Source organism: Tyto alba, unplaced genomic scaffold (genome assembly GCF_018691265.1).
Source record: "Tyto alba isolate M040663 unplaced genomic scaffold, T.alba_DEE_v4.0 Super-Scaffold_5, whole genome shotgun sequence".
NCBI lineage: Eukaryota > Metazoa > Chordata > Aves > Strigiformes > Tytonidae > Tyto > Tyto alba.
In genome coordinates this window covers 4,353,123-4,367,533 of record NW_024881326.1, presented here as the reverse complement: position 1 = coordinate 4,367,533, position 14,411 = coordinate 4,353,123, and the positions used below count along the sequence as shown (strand labels likewise).

Here is a 14,411-nt window from a genome sequence, read left to right as displayed (position 1 = left end):
TGATAGAAAAATGGATTAAAATGTTTAAACCCAAGTCTGAGACCTACAAATATTTTTTTTCTTTAAAGGCAAGACTTAATAGTACCTTTCACTCTTCTTTTCTTAGTTTCAAAAGGCAGGTTCTCCTCTCTACATTTCAAGAGGTAGTACTTACTGTGTGCTTAAGTCCAGTTTTACTACTTCCTTGTATGACATGCCAAGTGCTTTAGAGACTCTTTTCCCCAGTTAGTTTTTTTTAATTTTTTGGCCCCATAAAGGACTGATGAGGCTTTTAATCATTCAGTACCACAGCAAGAAACAGCTGGCTTTTAAGCCATTAAAGTTACAAGGATCGTGGTTGTTCAGAGCTGTAGGAGATAAAGTTACAATGGGAAAAAAAGCTTTGAAATCTCTTGCTTAACTAATTTTCTTACCAGCAAATGTCCTGTAACTTTCCTTCCAAACTGACAGCTCTCTGCCCTTATTTTAACTGTTTTAGACAAGCAACCTGTCTGTAGAATTCAGCTGAAAAAACACCTCAGATTTTTTATTTTTGTTTTTTTAGAAAATTAAAAAAGAGAGTAGCTAATACAGCCAAGAAGTACACCAACAATTCCTGGGATAATAGGCAACAATGTGACACAGTCTTTGCCTCTGATTAAATTATTAAGTTTTGGCAGATACAGAGGCAAGGAGAAGAAGGAAGAGCAGTGTGGATAACTGAAAATTTTTGCTGGATAAGCACTGTGAGCTTGGTTAGCACAGTATGCTACTTTACTTACTCTTGTTTGCCACTTCTTTAATCTCTCGCAGTATTTCAGCTTCCATTGTAGGATTGTTACAAATATCTACCCAGGTTCCACTGATGCCTTTCTGCTCAGCTAATGCTGTCAGCTTCTTCTGATTAGGAACCACAAAACTGATCACGTAAGACTGGTCGCTACCACAGGATGGCAAGAGAAGGAAGGAAAAAAGATCCAGTTGAGACTTCCATTTCAGGGCACAAAATGCTTACCTGGCGTTAGATTCACAGATCCACAGTGCTTTTTGAACTGCAGTTGTTCCCCCACACAGTCCCTCTTGAGCATTAAGTCTTCACAACTGATGATTTATCAAAGGTGTTCTAGAGTTGTTTTACAACGCTAGGTTTGATCGGTATCGTGCTTTGCTGTACATTTCAGGAGCGAGCGCACATCTCAGTTTAGCTTCCCAGCTACAGCCAGAACTTAGCTACTTCTCTTCAGTTTCCCTTCATGTCATGTGTTTAAGTTGAGGGGACGGAGAGGAGAGACTGGGACTATTTCCAAAACCCGGTGGAGAGCTTTGGATCAGGTGCAAAGTGTCCAGAATAACTTTTCCCTGGTATTCGGACTGAAAGCCAAACCACGTGCTAAATAGAATGCTACCTGTTTGGGGATGGGATGGGACTGGAATGTATTAGGGTAGGAGAAGTGTCAATAGACGTATGTCTTGTCTTCAGGTTTTAGGGAATCTGGACACCTGTGCTACTTCAGAGGAGCTGTTTATAACTTGCACTCTGGTAGTGGGGTTTGGTCAATGGAAGCCATCAGGGAAGTGGGTCAGAGACTGTATTTCATGTTTACTCTAGATGGAGTTTGTAAATGAGTACCTCTCTTACCTTTTGGCATAAGCACAGATATTGTCAATCAATGGACAGTTCTTCAGTGCTGCCTCTACTTTGCCCAGAGATACATATTCTCCTGCTTGTAGCTTTACCAAGTCTTTCTTACGATCTAGGAGTCAAGGGGAAGATAAAAAACCCCACCTTGTTCAATTCAAACTTTTGCATTTCCACAGACTCATCTGCAAAGCCACCATATATGTATTTTGTGCAATGCTATGCAAGATTCTTTATAAACATGTATTAAGGCATCTTACTACATTTTTAAAGCCACTAATAGCATTCTACATATTTTGCCAACTTTATAAAGGCTTCTGTAAAAAAGCTTATATAGCACTGTACTTCTTGGCACACAACCCGTGTGAAGGTGATGGGGCCTCTGATTTTAAAGCTTTGTAATTAATACCAAAAATTAAGCTTATGTTTATTCTTTAAAGTCTATGTGCTAAATTTAGATAGTGATAATGTCACAGGAAACAGCATCACTTCCTACAACTGTGAGGACTTTTGGAAATGTGCTTTACACCGCGATTCTGCAAGCAGGTAACCTTAATTAGATCAGCCCTGGCAAAGCCAACAGGATTAAGAGCATGCTTATTATTATGTTTAGTCAAGATCTTATATTAAGATATCAAAAATTGAGGCCAACCTATGATCTGCAGACACCCATCCGGATGAAATTCCCCTATATCTCCTGTACAGAACCATCTCTGACCGCTCTCATCAATGCAGAACTCTTCTGTTGTCTTCTCTTCATTTTTAAAATATCCCATTGAGACATTAGGTCCACCAATTATAATTTCTCCTCTAGGATTAGGCTTGTCTTTATTTGTATATCCCCCTGAAAACAAGAAAATCCCCACACAGTTATTTTTAACTTATATATTCTGTGGCCAGGAAAGTATTTTGAAGCTTCAGCTTGAAGCTAATGCACACGAATTGGTGACTACTACAGACTGGTGACTACTCTATCTAAGAGCCATTACTTCATGTGCTACACCTAGCTAAGCAGTTAGGCAAAGAAACCAGCTATGCAGTGGTTATATTAGTTGCTCTGAAATCAAAACATTTAATAGTCTCACCTTCTTGCCAGTCTCTCAACTTTATTTCACAACAAATAAGAGGAGCTCCAACTCTGCCAGTGCTGTAATCGGCAACTTAGGGAGGGAACAAGGAAGAATACAAAGATTTTTGTCATTTGAAATATAAACTCAAACCATAAATAAGGCGGTAGCTTCTCTCTAGTTACTTTATTGCAGTTAAGAACTACAGCTATTTTGACTGTACAAAAAACCCACCAAACCCTCATATATATCTATATCTTAAAATGCTTCTGGAAATACAGAATTTAACTACCTTCTGTAATTGTTCCAGCTCCACATGTTTCTGTTAGTCCATAGCCTTGACCAACAGGACAGCAAAAACAGATGTTCATGAATCTCTGTGTTTGAGGTGAGAGTGGTGCTCCTCCAGAAAGCATCATACGGACATTCCCTCCCAGTAGTGCCTTTACTTTTTTAAACAATAGTCTTGAAAGATGGAAAAAAGCATTAAGAAGAATTCAATCCGCTCACTTTTATAAAAGACACAAACCTCCTTCTTCCTTCCCATCTGGAACATCTATAGATTTTAGTGGACAGCAGGAATGATCAAAGTTACCTCTTGTGTAACACCTGAAGATGGCAGAATTCCTGTAACTTAACTAAACAAACATTCCAATTTTACTGCTTAAAAAAAAAAAGGCAATCCAATGAAAACTAACTAGTCATCCGTTCTGAAGATTAGTCATTTCTACCAGTAAATACCTTATCCATTTCCAGTAAGAACTCAGATTATTTCAGTTAGTCATTACGTGGTATTTGCACATCGGATGACATTTGTCTGATGTCAGATAGCTTAGATGATTATTCTTCTAGACTGTCTTATCAAAGCACAAGGAAAAGGTACACTCAGACCGTGAATTATACTTACACGTTACACAGAGGCGCATCATATCCCCTCTTGATTTGTTCCAATTTGTAGTCATAGCCTATCTTGAACAGAGTTCTCTGAATATAGTTCATCTCTTGAACTTTACTCATGACATTTTTATAAATTCTGTCCATTATTTCCTACAAAGTGTTAAAAAAAGCAAGGGAAATTACCCCATAGAATACACTAGCATGTGTAAATTAAATTGTATGTTAATAATAAAATAAACACCCCTATTATTCTTCTCTTAAAATCATAATATATGATGTCTGCATCATTGGTTAGGCAATGCTTAACTGTAATGCTTTTAATGTGTGATCAATTAGTCAATTTATAGACCATTGCAGCTTGGAGCTATTTGAAAGGGGTGAAATGAAGTACTGAAAATGCAGTAGAAAATTAGTGACTTGGCCTGCCTTTTCTCCATTTGACTTTTTTTCTCCTCACACCAGTATCACTGGAGAGGAAGGACCCTCATGCTGGTGTAGCATATACCTTGTATCAGAAAACTTGCTCTGAATTAGGCAGACAGGTGAGTCAAGGGCAAACAACTGAGTGGCCACTGTGGGTCTTCAGGCGTGCTCCAGTAATTCACAGTACCCCTTGCACTTCTACAGACAGCTTTCTCAACCTCACATTTGGTTTTAAAATATTTTCAGAATGCCGAGTGGAAAGTATTTTGTCTATCAACCACAGCTACAAATCTTGGGTAACTCCCACAGCGTAATAACACCTGCTATGTTATATTGCTTACATTATCATAAGACCTTAACCTGTACTTGAAATGTGACAAACTGATTGAGAAAATATTGAATTCAAGTTTAGCTAAATCTCTTTGCTAAAAGGTTGGCATGTGCCATGCAAGATTTATTCTGCTTAGGAGTCCCGATGCCATACTTTATCCACAGCAATTGGCAAGCACAAGGGAATGAGCTAAGAGATTTCATTTCACCACTTCTTTTTTCAAGAGTTTTTCAACTTTCAAAACAATGTAGTTGCAGTAATTCTACTTACCTGACAAAAAACCCCACAATTCTGTCACAGACAAGAAATTAATTTCCATTAAAATAATAAACTTGCCACCACTAAAATACACAGAACTTAAATAGTGTTCAGACTGGTGAAGTATTTAACAGAAGTTTAAGGATTGGCTCCTCCGACTTTGTTACAGAGCACAATGCTTGGAAGTATTCACATGCTTTATAACAAAAGTAAAATTAAAAAGCTATGAAAATTATGTACTTTGAAATAACAGATCAAAATATTAAAGTCTTATTAGAAACCACTCTCGTTAGTGTTTTTGATTAGTTCCTTCAGATCTTCATGACTGGGATTCAGACAAACTCAAATTTCAGAAAAAACTGTACACTATTTTCAGTCTAGTTTACCTGCAGAATAACATCTAATGTTTCCAAAAGACAGACAAATACCTTAAAGCAGAATGAATTGTAGCTTTTTTGGAAAGACTCCAGAGGCATGACAAGGTATTCAGATTTACAAAGGCTGGAAGAAACTAGTAACCCTTATTACAATGTTCTGATTGAATCAAGTATTTAGAAATATTTGTGTCTCTGGATTCTGTTAGAATTATTTTCCATTTCTTTCCTGATATGTTCTAATCACTGGTGATGTTATGATGTTTTGAAGATAAAAAAAAGACAATAGTTCTACGGAGAGAAATATTTATTAGATGATATTATGTAAGTGTTGTGGGCTTTCTGAGGGTTCTTCCTCTTTCCTGTAGATTGTTGAACTCTAGATCCTGTATGCTGTCAACTGAAAATGGATCTTCAGTTTCAATTTTATTTTTTCTCTGCTAACTTCTTTGCAATATTAAGTCTGTAGAATCAAGACATTTAGGTGGAGTTCAGCATTATCACTGTTCTGCAGTTAATTCATATGAAGCTGTCTGCATGGGCTTTTTTTTTTTGCACATGTATGAAATATGGTCCTTTCAAGAGGGATTATGACTGTATTTAAATTTACACTGGTTTTGCCCGTAGTCTAGCATTTGCTTTTTCTCCAGGAAATAAATTTAAATGGGTATTTTCCAAAAAACGGGTTCTCAGACGTATTAATTTTCACCTGGTTAATTATTAAGAAAAAGACCAAGCCTATATACATATAATTATTATTTTATAAAACAAAAATACAAGTAATTGATGTAAAAACTCTCAGCTGTTCCCAAAAGATGCTGCAGAACAACCCAATCCAACTAAAACTCACTATTCTCAAATGAGATTAAATCCTCCTACTCGCCCATCACCACCATGTGGCAAAAGCTGGTGCTACCAGTCTTATGAGCCACAGATGTGATCTGATCATAAAAGAAGCACATGTGATTCCAGGACACGCGAGGAAGGTTTTTGCATTAGAAAGCCATAAACATTTGTGTATTTTGGGGACAGCACTAAGTCCTTGCAGAATGCAGAAGCCTGGTGACCCAAAGACCAGCGTAAGCTACAGAAGCAACAGGAGTTACAGCCTCCTGATCATTTTTTCTTCTAAAAGGAGACTAAGCGTGGCCTGCTTACTTTAAGAACAGCAAGAGAGACTTGGCCTAAGTGTTACCTTGGAGACAAGCAGCTGAGATTGGGCACCCCAACAGCAGTGCAGCTTAATTTGCTAAATTCTGTAATTCAGCCAAATGCCCGTACCCCGAGTGTCCATCTCGGCCAAAGCCACCCTGCTTTCTCCCTATGCAAAGAGGAGTTTCAGACTGTGAATGTCAAAGACTCCGCATCCTATTCGTGTAAAAGTAGCCCAGTGAAACTCACTTGTAACCATTAAAACACATCTATAATTTTGGATCAAAAGGGGTCTTGGATTTAGCATACATATATTCTGGTGCTCATCTGTGGCGTCAGTACTTGGTTCAAGCCGTGACAACTACAATTTCTATGTTCTGCCTTTTTCCTATTAGTGACAGTTACTTACACATGGAGAGAAAAAAAATGTTAGTAAATAGATTTTTCTAGCATGAACAAGATATAAAGCATTTTTTGGCTAAATGTATCTGCTTCTGCATACTTACAGGCACAGCCGCCATCAGTGTAGGCTTAAGTACAGTACAGTCTCCTTTGCTTCCCTTCTTAATTTTACTTGACTGTAATAAAGAAAAAATGTCAATTTAGGGAGCTGAAAACCAAGCAGGTCTTCAGAAAAGGACTAAAAGAAGAGGGAGATGTATTAGCATGTAATTTGTTTAAAATTTCTTCCCCTGTCCTTCCAAAAATAATTTCCTGTGTATTTTTTTTTCCCCCACTGTGATAGAAAGGCTAATGATTAATAACACTTTCAACCAAAATATCAGATGTTTTACAAGCCCAACCTGCTTAAGTCCACTTTTTGTATATCTTTCTCTTACTTCCTCCCTTTAGTACTTGCTTTCTCTTCCATTTTCCTCTGGGAGGTTTTTTTGCCTGATACAATCTCTATACCAGCAAGACACACAGAAGCATTCTTCTCCAGGTTAATATGCTCTTATTTATCTTAATTGTTAAATAGAAAAAGGCAACGGGCTAAATAGAAGATCTAGAATAACTGGATAAAGAACTGATAAAGTGAGGCCAAAAACTTAAAAAGACTTTAAACAGAGTTAAGTTCAGCTAATCTCTTAATAGCTGTTCTTATCCTGATATCCAGTGGATAATGCTATATGCATTTATTAGGCTTTCTTTTAGATTTCATAAGTATCATAAAGTTTTTAATAAAATTTCTATGGTATGACCTGGTGCTACAGTTCACCAGGAACATTGATTTGCATCATTTTCTGAAAAAAAAATTACATTTCTGAAGTGTGCCATATACATCAGCATTTCTTTAATGAAAGAGTATAGCTGAGCAAGAAGAATGCAGACTGCAAAAGCATATTTAAGCTTCCCTCTCCCCCCATACCTGATCTGATAGTGTGAGTGGAGAGGAATAGCCAATCCTGCAGCCGTAAGTGATGCAAGAAATTTCTGCTGTCAATTCTAATACATGGGCCAGAGGCAAATAACCAATATAAGTATCCTTGGGTCTAGGAAAGGAAAGGATTATCTAATTAACAATGATGCACAAGTGGACTGAAAATACTATTTAACAGTTTTATTGTGTGCTTAGTTATTACTTTTTGAAAGACTTGGTTCACGAGTGAGGTTTCTTATTTTGCACGCAGGAAGGGTCTGAGTTCAACCACAGTTTATAAACAGAATGGGGAAAATCCCACCTTACTGAAATCAGTATGAATTACAGGATTTGCCTTGTTTTCTAGGAAACTCAAAGATGCCTTAGTGCTCCACTGCTATTTCCTCTCACTGTGGGAGATTTCATCCCAGGTATGAAATATTAAGCACGAAATAACTATATTTTAAAATAATCACCAATGATTTACAAATCCCTAAGAGTCATCATAGCATCTCCTTCTAAAATGCATTAGTAGAAAGGGAGCTGATGGCTGAAGTACTGAGGCTTATTTCAGGAAATAATTTCTTAGAGATTTCTCAGCAAGAAGCTTAGAGCTGTCACTTAAGCTTTCAGCATCAAATCAGAAATGGTTTTATATCCTATCACAAAAGGAGGTTAACAATGTAGCTTATTTCAGCTATTAAACCCCTTGTGAATACAGTGACAAACACACATTCATGACAACTTTCCTCAAAATACCAGTGTGAGGGAGTTTGCAGTTAGTTTTACTATTGTCAATGCACCATTTATTATTTTTCTGCTCATTTCAGTGAAGTATAATTGAGCGGGTTCTGCAGCACGTGCATTGCCCAGCCAGCAGCGGTGTCCCTAGGCCAAGGGACGTGGTAGGCTCTGGTATACTTCCTGAAGTGATTCTATCTCTCTGAAAACATCTAAAAAAAAAAAATAAAAAATTTCCCAAGTTTGACTAGATGAGGAATCTCCTTATCTGGTAGCATCTTCTGATGCCCAAGAAAGTGCAAAAATGCACCAAAGGCCTAAAGCTAAGGGTGATAATAATAACAAAAAAAGCAAAAACTGTTTGTGAGACGAGCTAGAAGGGCGTCCTTTTCAAACAACAGGGAAAGTTCACAAACACAAGATGTATTTCTTATAAACTGAAGATGAGTGGGCTCACTATAAAGTGATTTGGTAACACCAGATGTCAGCAATGGACTTTCTATAATCTAAACTTTTGGAGGTTCTGTTTTATCTCTCTGTACACACACCAACTAAGTGTTTCTTACCCTAGTCCAGGTATTCTCTCGCACTGTCCCGTCATTCCAGCTATTAAGTTTTTATGCATCATCATCACTCCTTTAGGTCTCCCAGTAGAGCCACTGGTGTACATTACTAAAGCCAAGTCTGTAGGAACAGGTCTGCTTGGCAAAACTCTTGCTGCAAAATGCAGGAGAAAACCCCTTATTACTTCTTATCTACATTCTAAATTGTTCTTTCTGTAATTAATCAATGTGAAAATGTCTGTAATCAACCAGTGTAACAGGTGCTTCAGCAGAGGTAAGCACAGTGTGCTGCTAAGGGTCCGTGGCAGGTGCAGATGAAGAGCAGTGGACTGTCGGAAAGTTTCATAGAAAAAGCCTTTGGAAGACCAAGTAAACCTGTCAAGGGTAGTGAAGAGGAGAAACACAGTACTGGAGATAAACAACAGGTTGAGGGGGTGGGGGATGTGTGAAAACAACAACAAAAAAAAACCAGCAAAACCAAAACACCACCCCAAAATCTATGAGTCAGCTTTTCTGTCAATCACTCTTCCAAAGCCAAGGTTGTAGAGCTAAGACTATTTTTTTTTTTTTTTTTTTCAAATGAACCCGCTTCCAGTAAGTTGCTAGTTAGTGGCAAAGCAGTAAGTTTACAACACTTGACTTTTTGTTTTAATCCCTTATCATTTATTTTTGGGATGAAAATTATTAGCTTTCACAGCTGGAGAGGCAGCAGAAGTATCTGCAAGGGAAGCAGGGAAAAAAAAAAAAAACACGAAACAACACCCCTCAAAGTAAGTGCTGGTTTGTACCTGCACCTTAAGCTGATCAAAGATAAGCAGTTGAAATGAATATGTGCTTCACTGCAGAAAGCTCCTTTGCCACTTTATCTCCTTTTATTGAAGAAAGAGGAGATCTGGCTAAGCACTGACTGCTGATTTAAGGAAAAGAGACGATCAGGGTTGTTTTTTTCTTCCTTAAAGCAGATGTTTACAGTCAGTCCTAGCTGCCCAATGTAGCAAGGGACTTAATGTTCATTCCTCTAGCCCAAAGTGCTTTTTAGCTACAGACTGGTTAAGAAATAAAAGACATTTCCAAGCCAACAAGAAAAAAAAAAAGCCTCAAGCGCTTTCTCCTCTTTTCTTAGGAAAAATTGTGAAAATAAAATGAATAAAAGGTAAGAGTAGCAGAAAATGGAACGCTGCACCAAATTCTATTTCACTTCCTAAAACAAAAATTGGAGACTTGAAATTAAATTATTCTGGTTATGGTTTAGAAGTTAAAAACAGTTTTATCCTGAAATACCTGACACTTGAGCAAAGGTGCAGGACAAGAAACAGAAATCAAACAAATTTTCCATTTATTTCTCAGAAGCCAGAGGACGTTCTGGCAAGCTGCCACTGCCTTTCTATTAGAGACATACACGGATGTGGTTTTTTTCTGCTACACATCCCTCTTAGCCTAGGTCTGATTTCACTGTTAACATTGCTTGATTCGTTCTCTCTGAAGTGATTCACTTACAGTTTTCTGGTTTGGCTCCCAGCTCTTCTACCGTCTGCATACTATGAATCTCCATATTTTCAGGGTATTCCGATTTATTTACAGTCTTCTTGTCCACATAAATGATATGTTTAAGACAGGAGACCTGTGGTAGTGCAGTCTATAAAAGAGAAATCAATTTTTTATCCCTGACTGCACTGTGAAATTATTATAGGGTTGCTTGTAAGCAGGTGAACCTGGTACCAAATTACCTTCAGTTTGCTCTCAAGAAGTTCTACACTAGTGACCAGATACGATGCTCCACACTCATTGAGACCATAGGTTACTGCCTCTTCACCCAAGGTGGCATACAACGTAACAACTGTTACAGTAAGGAGAGGGAGAACACGAGAGAAATGTTAAAGTAATACTAAATGCAAAAGCTCTTGCTTTAGCTCACTGGAAAGCATTGCGGGAGGAGCCGGGGGCGGGGGGTGCAGAATAAAATTAGCTCAATGGGGAATTTTCTAATTTGGAAACAAAACAGCTTTTAAATTTTTCCACATCTGAATTTTATGCCACAAGAAGCCTCTGGAACGAGGAGGACAATTGTAGATGAAGCATTTCTTTACTGAGAGGGTGGCCAAACACTGGCACAGGCTCCCCAGGTGCCCCAAGCCTGCCAGTGTTTAAGAGGCATTTGGACAACGCCCTTAATAATGTGCTTTAACTTTTGGCCAGCCCTGGATTGGTCAGGCTGTTGGAGTCAGTTGTAGGTCCCTGAAATAGTCTATTCTGTCCTGTAGGGGGAAATCATCAAAACAAAGAGATCCACCAAAACCCAACGCTAAGGCACTAGGCAGTGGCAGCCGAGGCCGCGTCCTGCCCCTGAGCTCCCTGCAGCCGGAACGCGGGGAGAGGCGACGCGCTGAACGTCGCAGGGCACCGGTCACGGCCGAAAGCGACGCGCTGCTGCAAGCAGCTCCTCCAGCAGTGGCAGCTATTTCACTTGCTCCCTGACATTATTGACGGGGGCGAGGCAGAGAATCAGACTGTTTTTATGTTGCTAGATTATTTTTTAACCCTGACTGGCTACAGTGATGCTGTTAAGTGCCTCACAGACACCAAGGAGTTCACCTCTTCCCGTCATCTCCCTATGGAAAAAATTACCTTCCTGTAGTATCGTCTGCTATCTCAAACTCTAACCTCCAAAGACCATTAAAGGAATTTAATATTCCTGTGCAATTGGGTTCATGTGGAAGGGACAAAAAGAGAGTAATGGTATATAGCTGATTCTTCCTGCTTCTCAAAGCAAGAGGATTAAGACCCAATTAACATCCTCTCCTACTTCAGTAGCAATGTCAGCTCTTCCCTTATTGCCCCTTAGCAGTCCCTCTGTATACTCTGCTGCATGACCTTCTCCTCGCACAGCCAGCTACTACTAACACTGGAAGAGGCAGCCTAGTGCAAGCAAAACGTAAGACAGCAACAAAAATAAGCTACGGGTCATAGCGTGTTGTATGCAGACTGGGCATGTGAGGGCATAATAACCTTCGCCACTTCACGGAGAAGTTTGTATGCATTAAGTCAGATTAGAGATTTTTTGACATCTTAAATAAGAAAAAAACACCCATGCACATAATTGTAATGAACTTGAGCAGCTTAAAAGCGCGACCAGAACCCCCTCAGACTAGCATATGATTTTGATTATCATTCTTCTCTCTTATAACCATTTCATGTTTCAGATGCATAAGTCAGGGTACAGACAGAAAATACTATAAAAACATTCCACATTGTGGGGCAAGAAATGCAACTACTGACATCTTCAGGATATTTTAAAAAGCCCTGAATAGTAACCATACTGTCCCGTCATTCTACCATCTAGAACATTACTACAATAAAATCAGAAAAAACAGTCTCGTAAATATGAGCAAGTTAATTTTAGGGATCTGTGCAATGCATAGAATGGACTGGAAACTTCTAAGAATCAGACCATAGGCAGAGTAAGCTTAAGAAATTCTTATACCATCAATGACAGGATTGGCAGAGTCAAAATACTTAACAGCCAAACCAGTGCTGAGAAATGGTTCTAAAACACATTAGAAGTAAACAAGTTTGGCACTCACGAGGAAAGTTGTACTTGAAGCAGGTTAGAGCTACAATCATCCATTCTGCTCGGGTCTCACAGAATATGACAACAGTACTCTTTGGGGTGAGTCCCAGGGCAGTCAGTCCACTCCCCAAGCGATTCATTTTCTCATTTACTTCTTCATAGGATAACCATCTGTAAGTTCCTAAAATTAACTGGTAAGGAAAAAAAAATTACGATGACAAGAAACTGCTGGTACAGCTCTACAAGCTTACGTGAATTGGTGCGTAACACCATAAGCACACACACTGCCATTCATTAAAAGAAAAAAAAAATTGCTTTCATTTTGCTTGAAGCAGAATAGCACGTCCTGTATTCTGTTATTCTTTAACTACTATAAAATGGATGGTTTATATCATAAGATGATGATGAAGGAAGATCTCTAAGGAGACCGCCATTATTGAGGCAAGATACAAAGCAACTCAAACCAAATCAGAATTAAGTACAAAACTGTAAGTTTTACCTTTTTGAACACTTTTCCATTTGGTTGCATTTCATTTTCTTCACTCAGTATTTCTCTAGTCCCAAGACAGTCCTTCTTGCCAAACTTTGCTAAAGCATGGTCAAACAGCTTGTCCAACGTGTCTGCTCCAGGAATGTTTATGTTTGCTAGTGAGTCAAGATGAGTGACAGAACGGTAGGGGCTTCCAGGTTTGTCCGAGATGGGTTTAGCTTTTAAACGTTTTGCCATAGCCTTTTTCTTCTTAGCATTGGTGAGAAAATACCATGGAATAAATACAAGCATACTGTACACAGATATTACCAAGTACACAGGTAGCAAGAGAATGGCACATACTTCTAGCCTAAGTTTCATTGCAGGTATTTAAAAAATAAAATCTCTTATTGTGTTCTGAAGCAGGCAAGAGCAAAGCAGCAGCGCAGTTGGGTGTAGGAAGAAGTAACAGTAAGCGAAGCTTAGGTAGTTCTGTTTCAGAGCAGCTGCTAAAATTTTAGTAACCTTTGAGAGCCAGCAGTGGACACCTGTGGGTGAAGACCAGAGCCAAGCAGAGAGCAGGAAAAAAAAAGAAAAAAGAATTAAATTAGTAATATTACAGACAGTGCATTAGTTTTAGTCCTTCTAAGAATTCACTTCAAATGCACCAAGGCAAAGGAGACTGAAGTAACTGATACAAGAGGCATGTACATTGCATGATACAGCAGCGTGCTGCTCCGAAAATAAGAGGATGAATCTTTTCCACACTTGTTTGTTGCATCCACAAATATTTACTTTTCAAGGACTTTTCCCCACTATCTCTGTTTGAATAGTTCAGGGCTGTTGAGATTAAATCTGTCCTTCATATCATAATATTGTGTTTAAGCTCCTTGAGTAATGCTACAGTTTCGTAATTATGGGAAAGGTCAACAGTTGTTTTCCCCCTAAATATTTGTACTACAGAGAAAAGTTACAGTAGATTTCTTTACTGCTTTTCAGAATTTCTATCAAATTATACGTAGATTAAACTGTATCTTGATATAGAGTCCTCAAAAGTCTACATGTTGTAATCTAAAAACTACGTAATATTCCAAAACTGCTTTATTAACTGTGCCTCAGCAACTGAAATTTTCATCTTTTCAAGTGACTATAGGAAAATGATTATACCGATTTGCTCTTCCCCCTCCAAAACCTACTTCAGTATATTCATTTCAGAACTGCGGGTATGGAAAACAGAATCCAATTTGACCAATTTGAAATAAAGCACAATTTGGCAAGTTCTTGTCTGCATGTCAAATCTTTCCTCATTAAGGAGAACTGGGCCTGAATAAAGACTAAAGGTGAGAGAAAAACAAAAGCATCATAGCAAACCACACTTGTGGCTGGCTCACTGGTCTGTAACCAGTCTACATTTTCACATAAAATATATAGGTTCTTATCTTCATCTGGATGGCATGCAAAACAATCATGAATGATGCACACTGCAGGAAAATTAAGAGGCAAAGGTGCACTAAAAAAAGAGCGGTACTCGGACCCATGGGGGAGTGAGAAACACTGACTAACTCACTGCAAAGGTCAGTCTTTCATGGA

General features: G+C 38.5%; 1 protein-coding gene across 4 annotated transcripts in view; it reads right to left on the bottom strand.

Moving 5' to 3' along the window:
* Positions 1 to 14,411, bottom strand: part of ACSL4 (acyl-CoA synthetase long chain family member 4) — a 51,431-nt gene that overhangs the window by 3,584 nt on the left and 33,436 nt on the right. For 2 of the 4 annotated variants that reach the window (XM_032996049.2, XM_042807298.1), the window contains 13 exons: positions 12,852 to 13,369; positions 12,366 to 12,543; positions 10,512 to 10,621; positions 10,282 to 10,420; positions 8,788 to 8,938; positions 7,490 to 7,613; positions 6,627 to 6,698; positions 3,593 to 3,732; positions 2,978 to 3,150; positions 2,704 to 2,778; positions 2,271 to 2,462; positions 1,619 to 1,733; positions 762 to 919 (listed from right to left, as the gene is read on the bottom strand). In XM_032996049.2, the coding sequence (XP_032851940.1) occupies positions 762 to 919; positions 1,619 to 1,733; positions 2,271 to 2,462; positions 2,704 to 2,778; positions 2,978 to 3,150; positions 3,593 to 3,732; positions 6,627 to 6,698; positions 7,490 to 7,613; positions 8,788 to 8,938; positions 10,282 to 10,420; positions 10,512 to 10,621; positions 12,366 to 12,543; positions 12,852 to 13,202 (1,978 nt within the window). In that variant the 5' untranslated portion in view covers positions 13,203 to 13,369. The remainder of the gene's footprint in view (positions 1 to 761; positions 920 to 1,618; positions 1,734 to 2,270; positions 2,463 to 2,703; positions 2,779 to 2,977; positions 3,151 to 3,592; positions 3,733 to 6,626; positions 6,699 to 7,489; positions 7,614 to 8,787; positions 8,939 to 10,281; positions 10,421 to 10,511; positions 10,622 to 12,365; positions 12,544 to 12,851; positions 13,370 to 14,411) is intronic. The other 2 variants (XM_042807299.1, XM_042807300.1) reach the window with 2 other exon arrangements.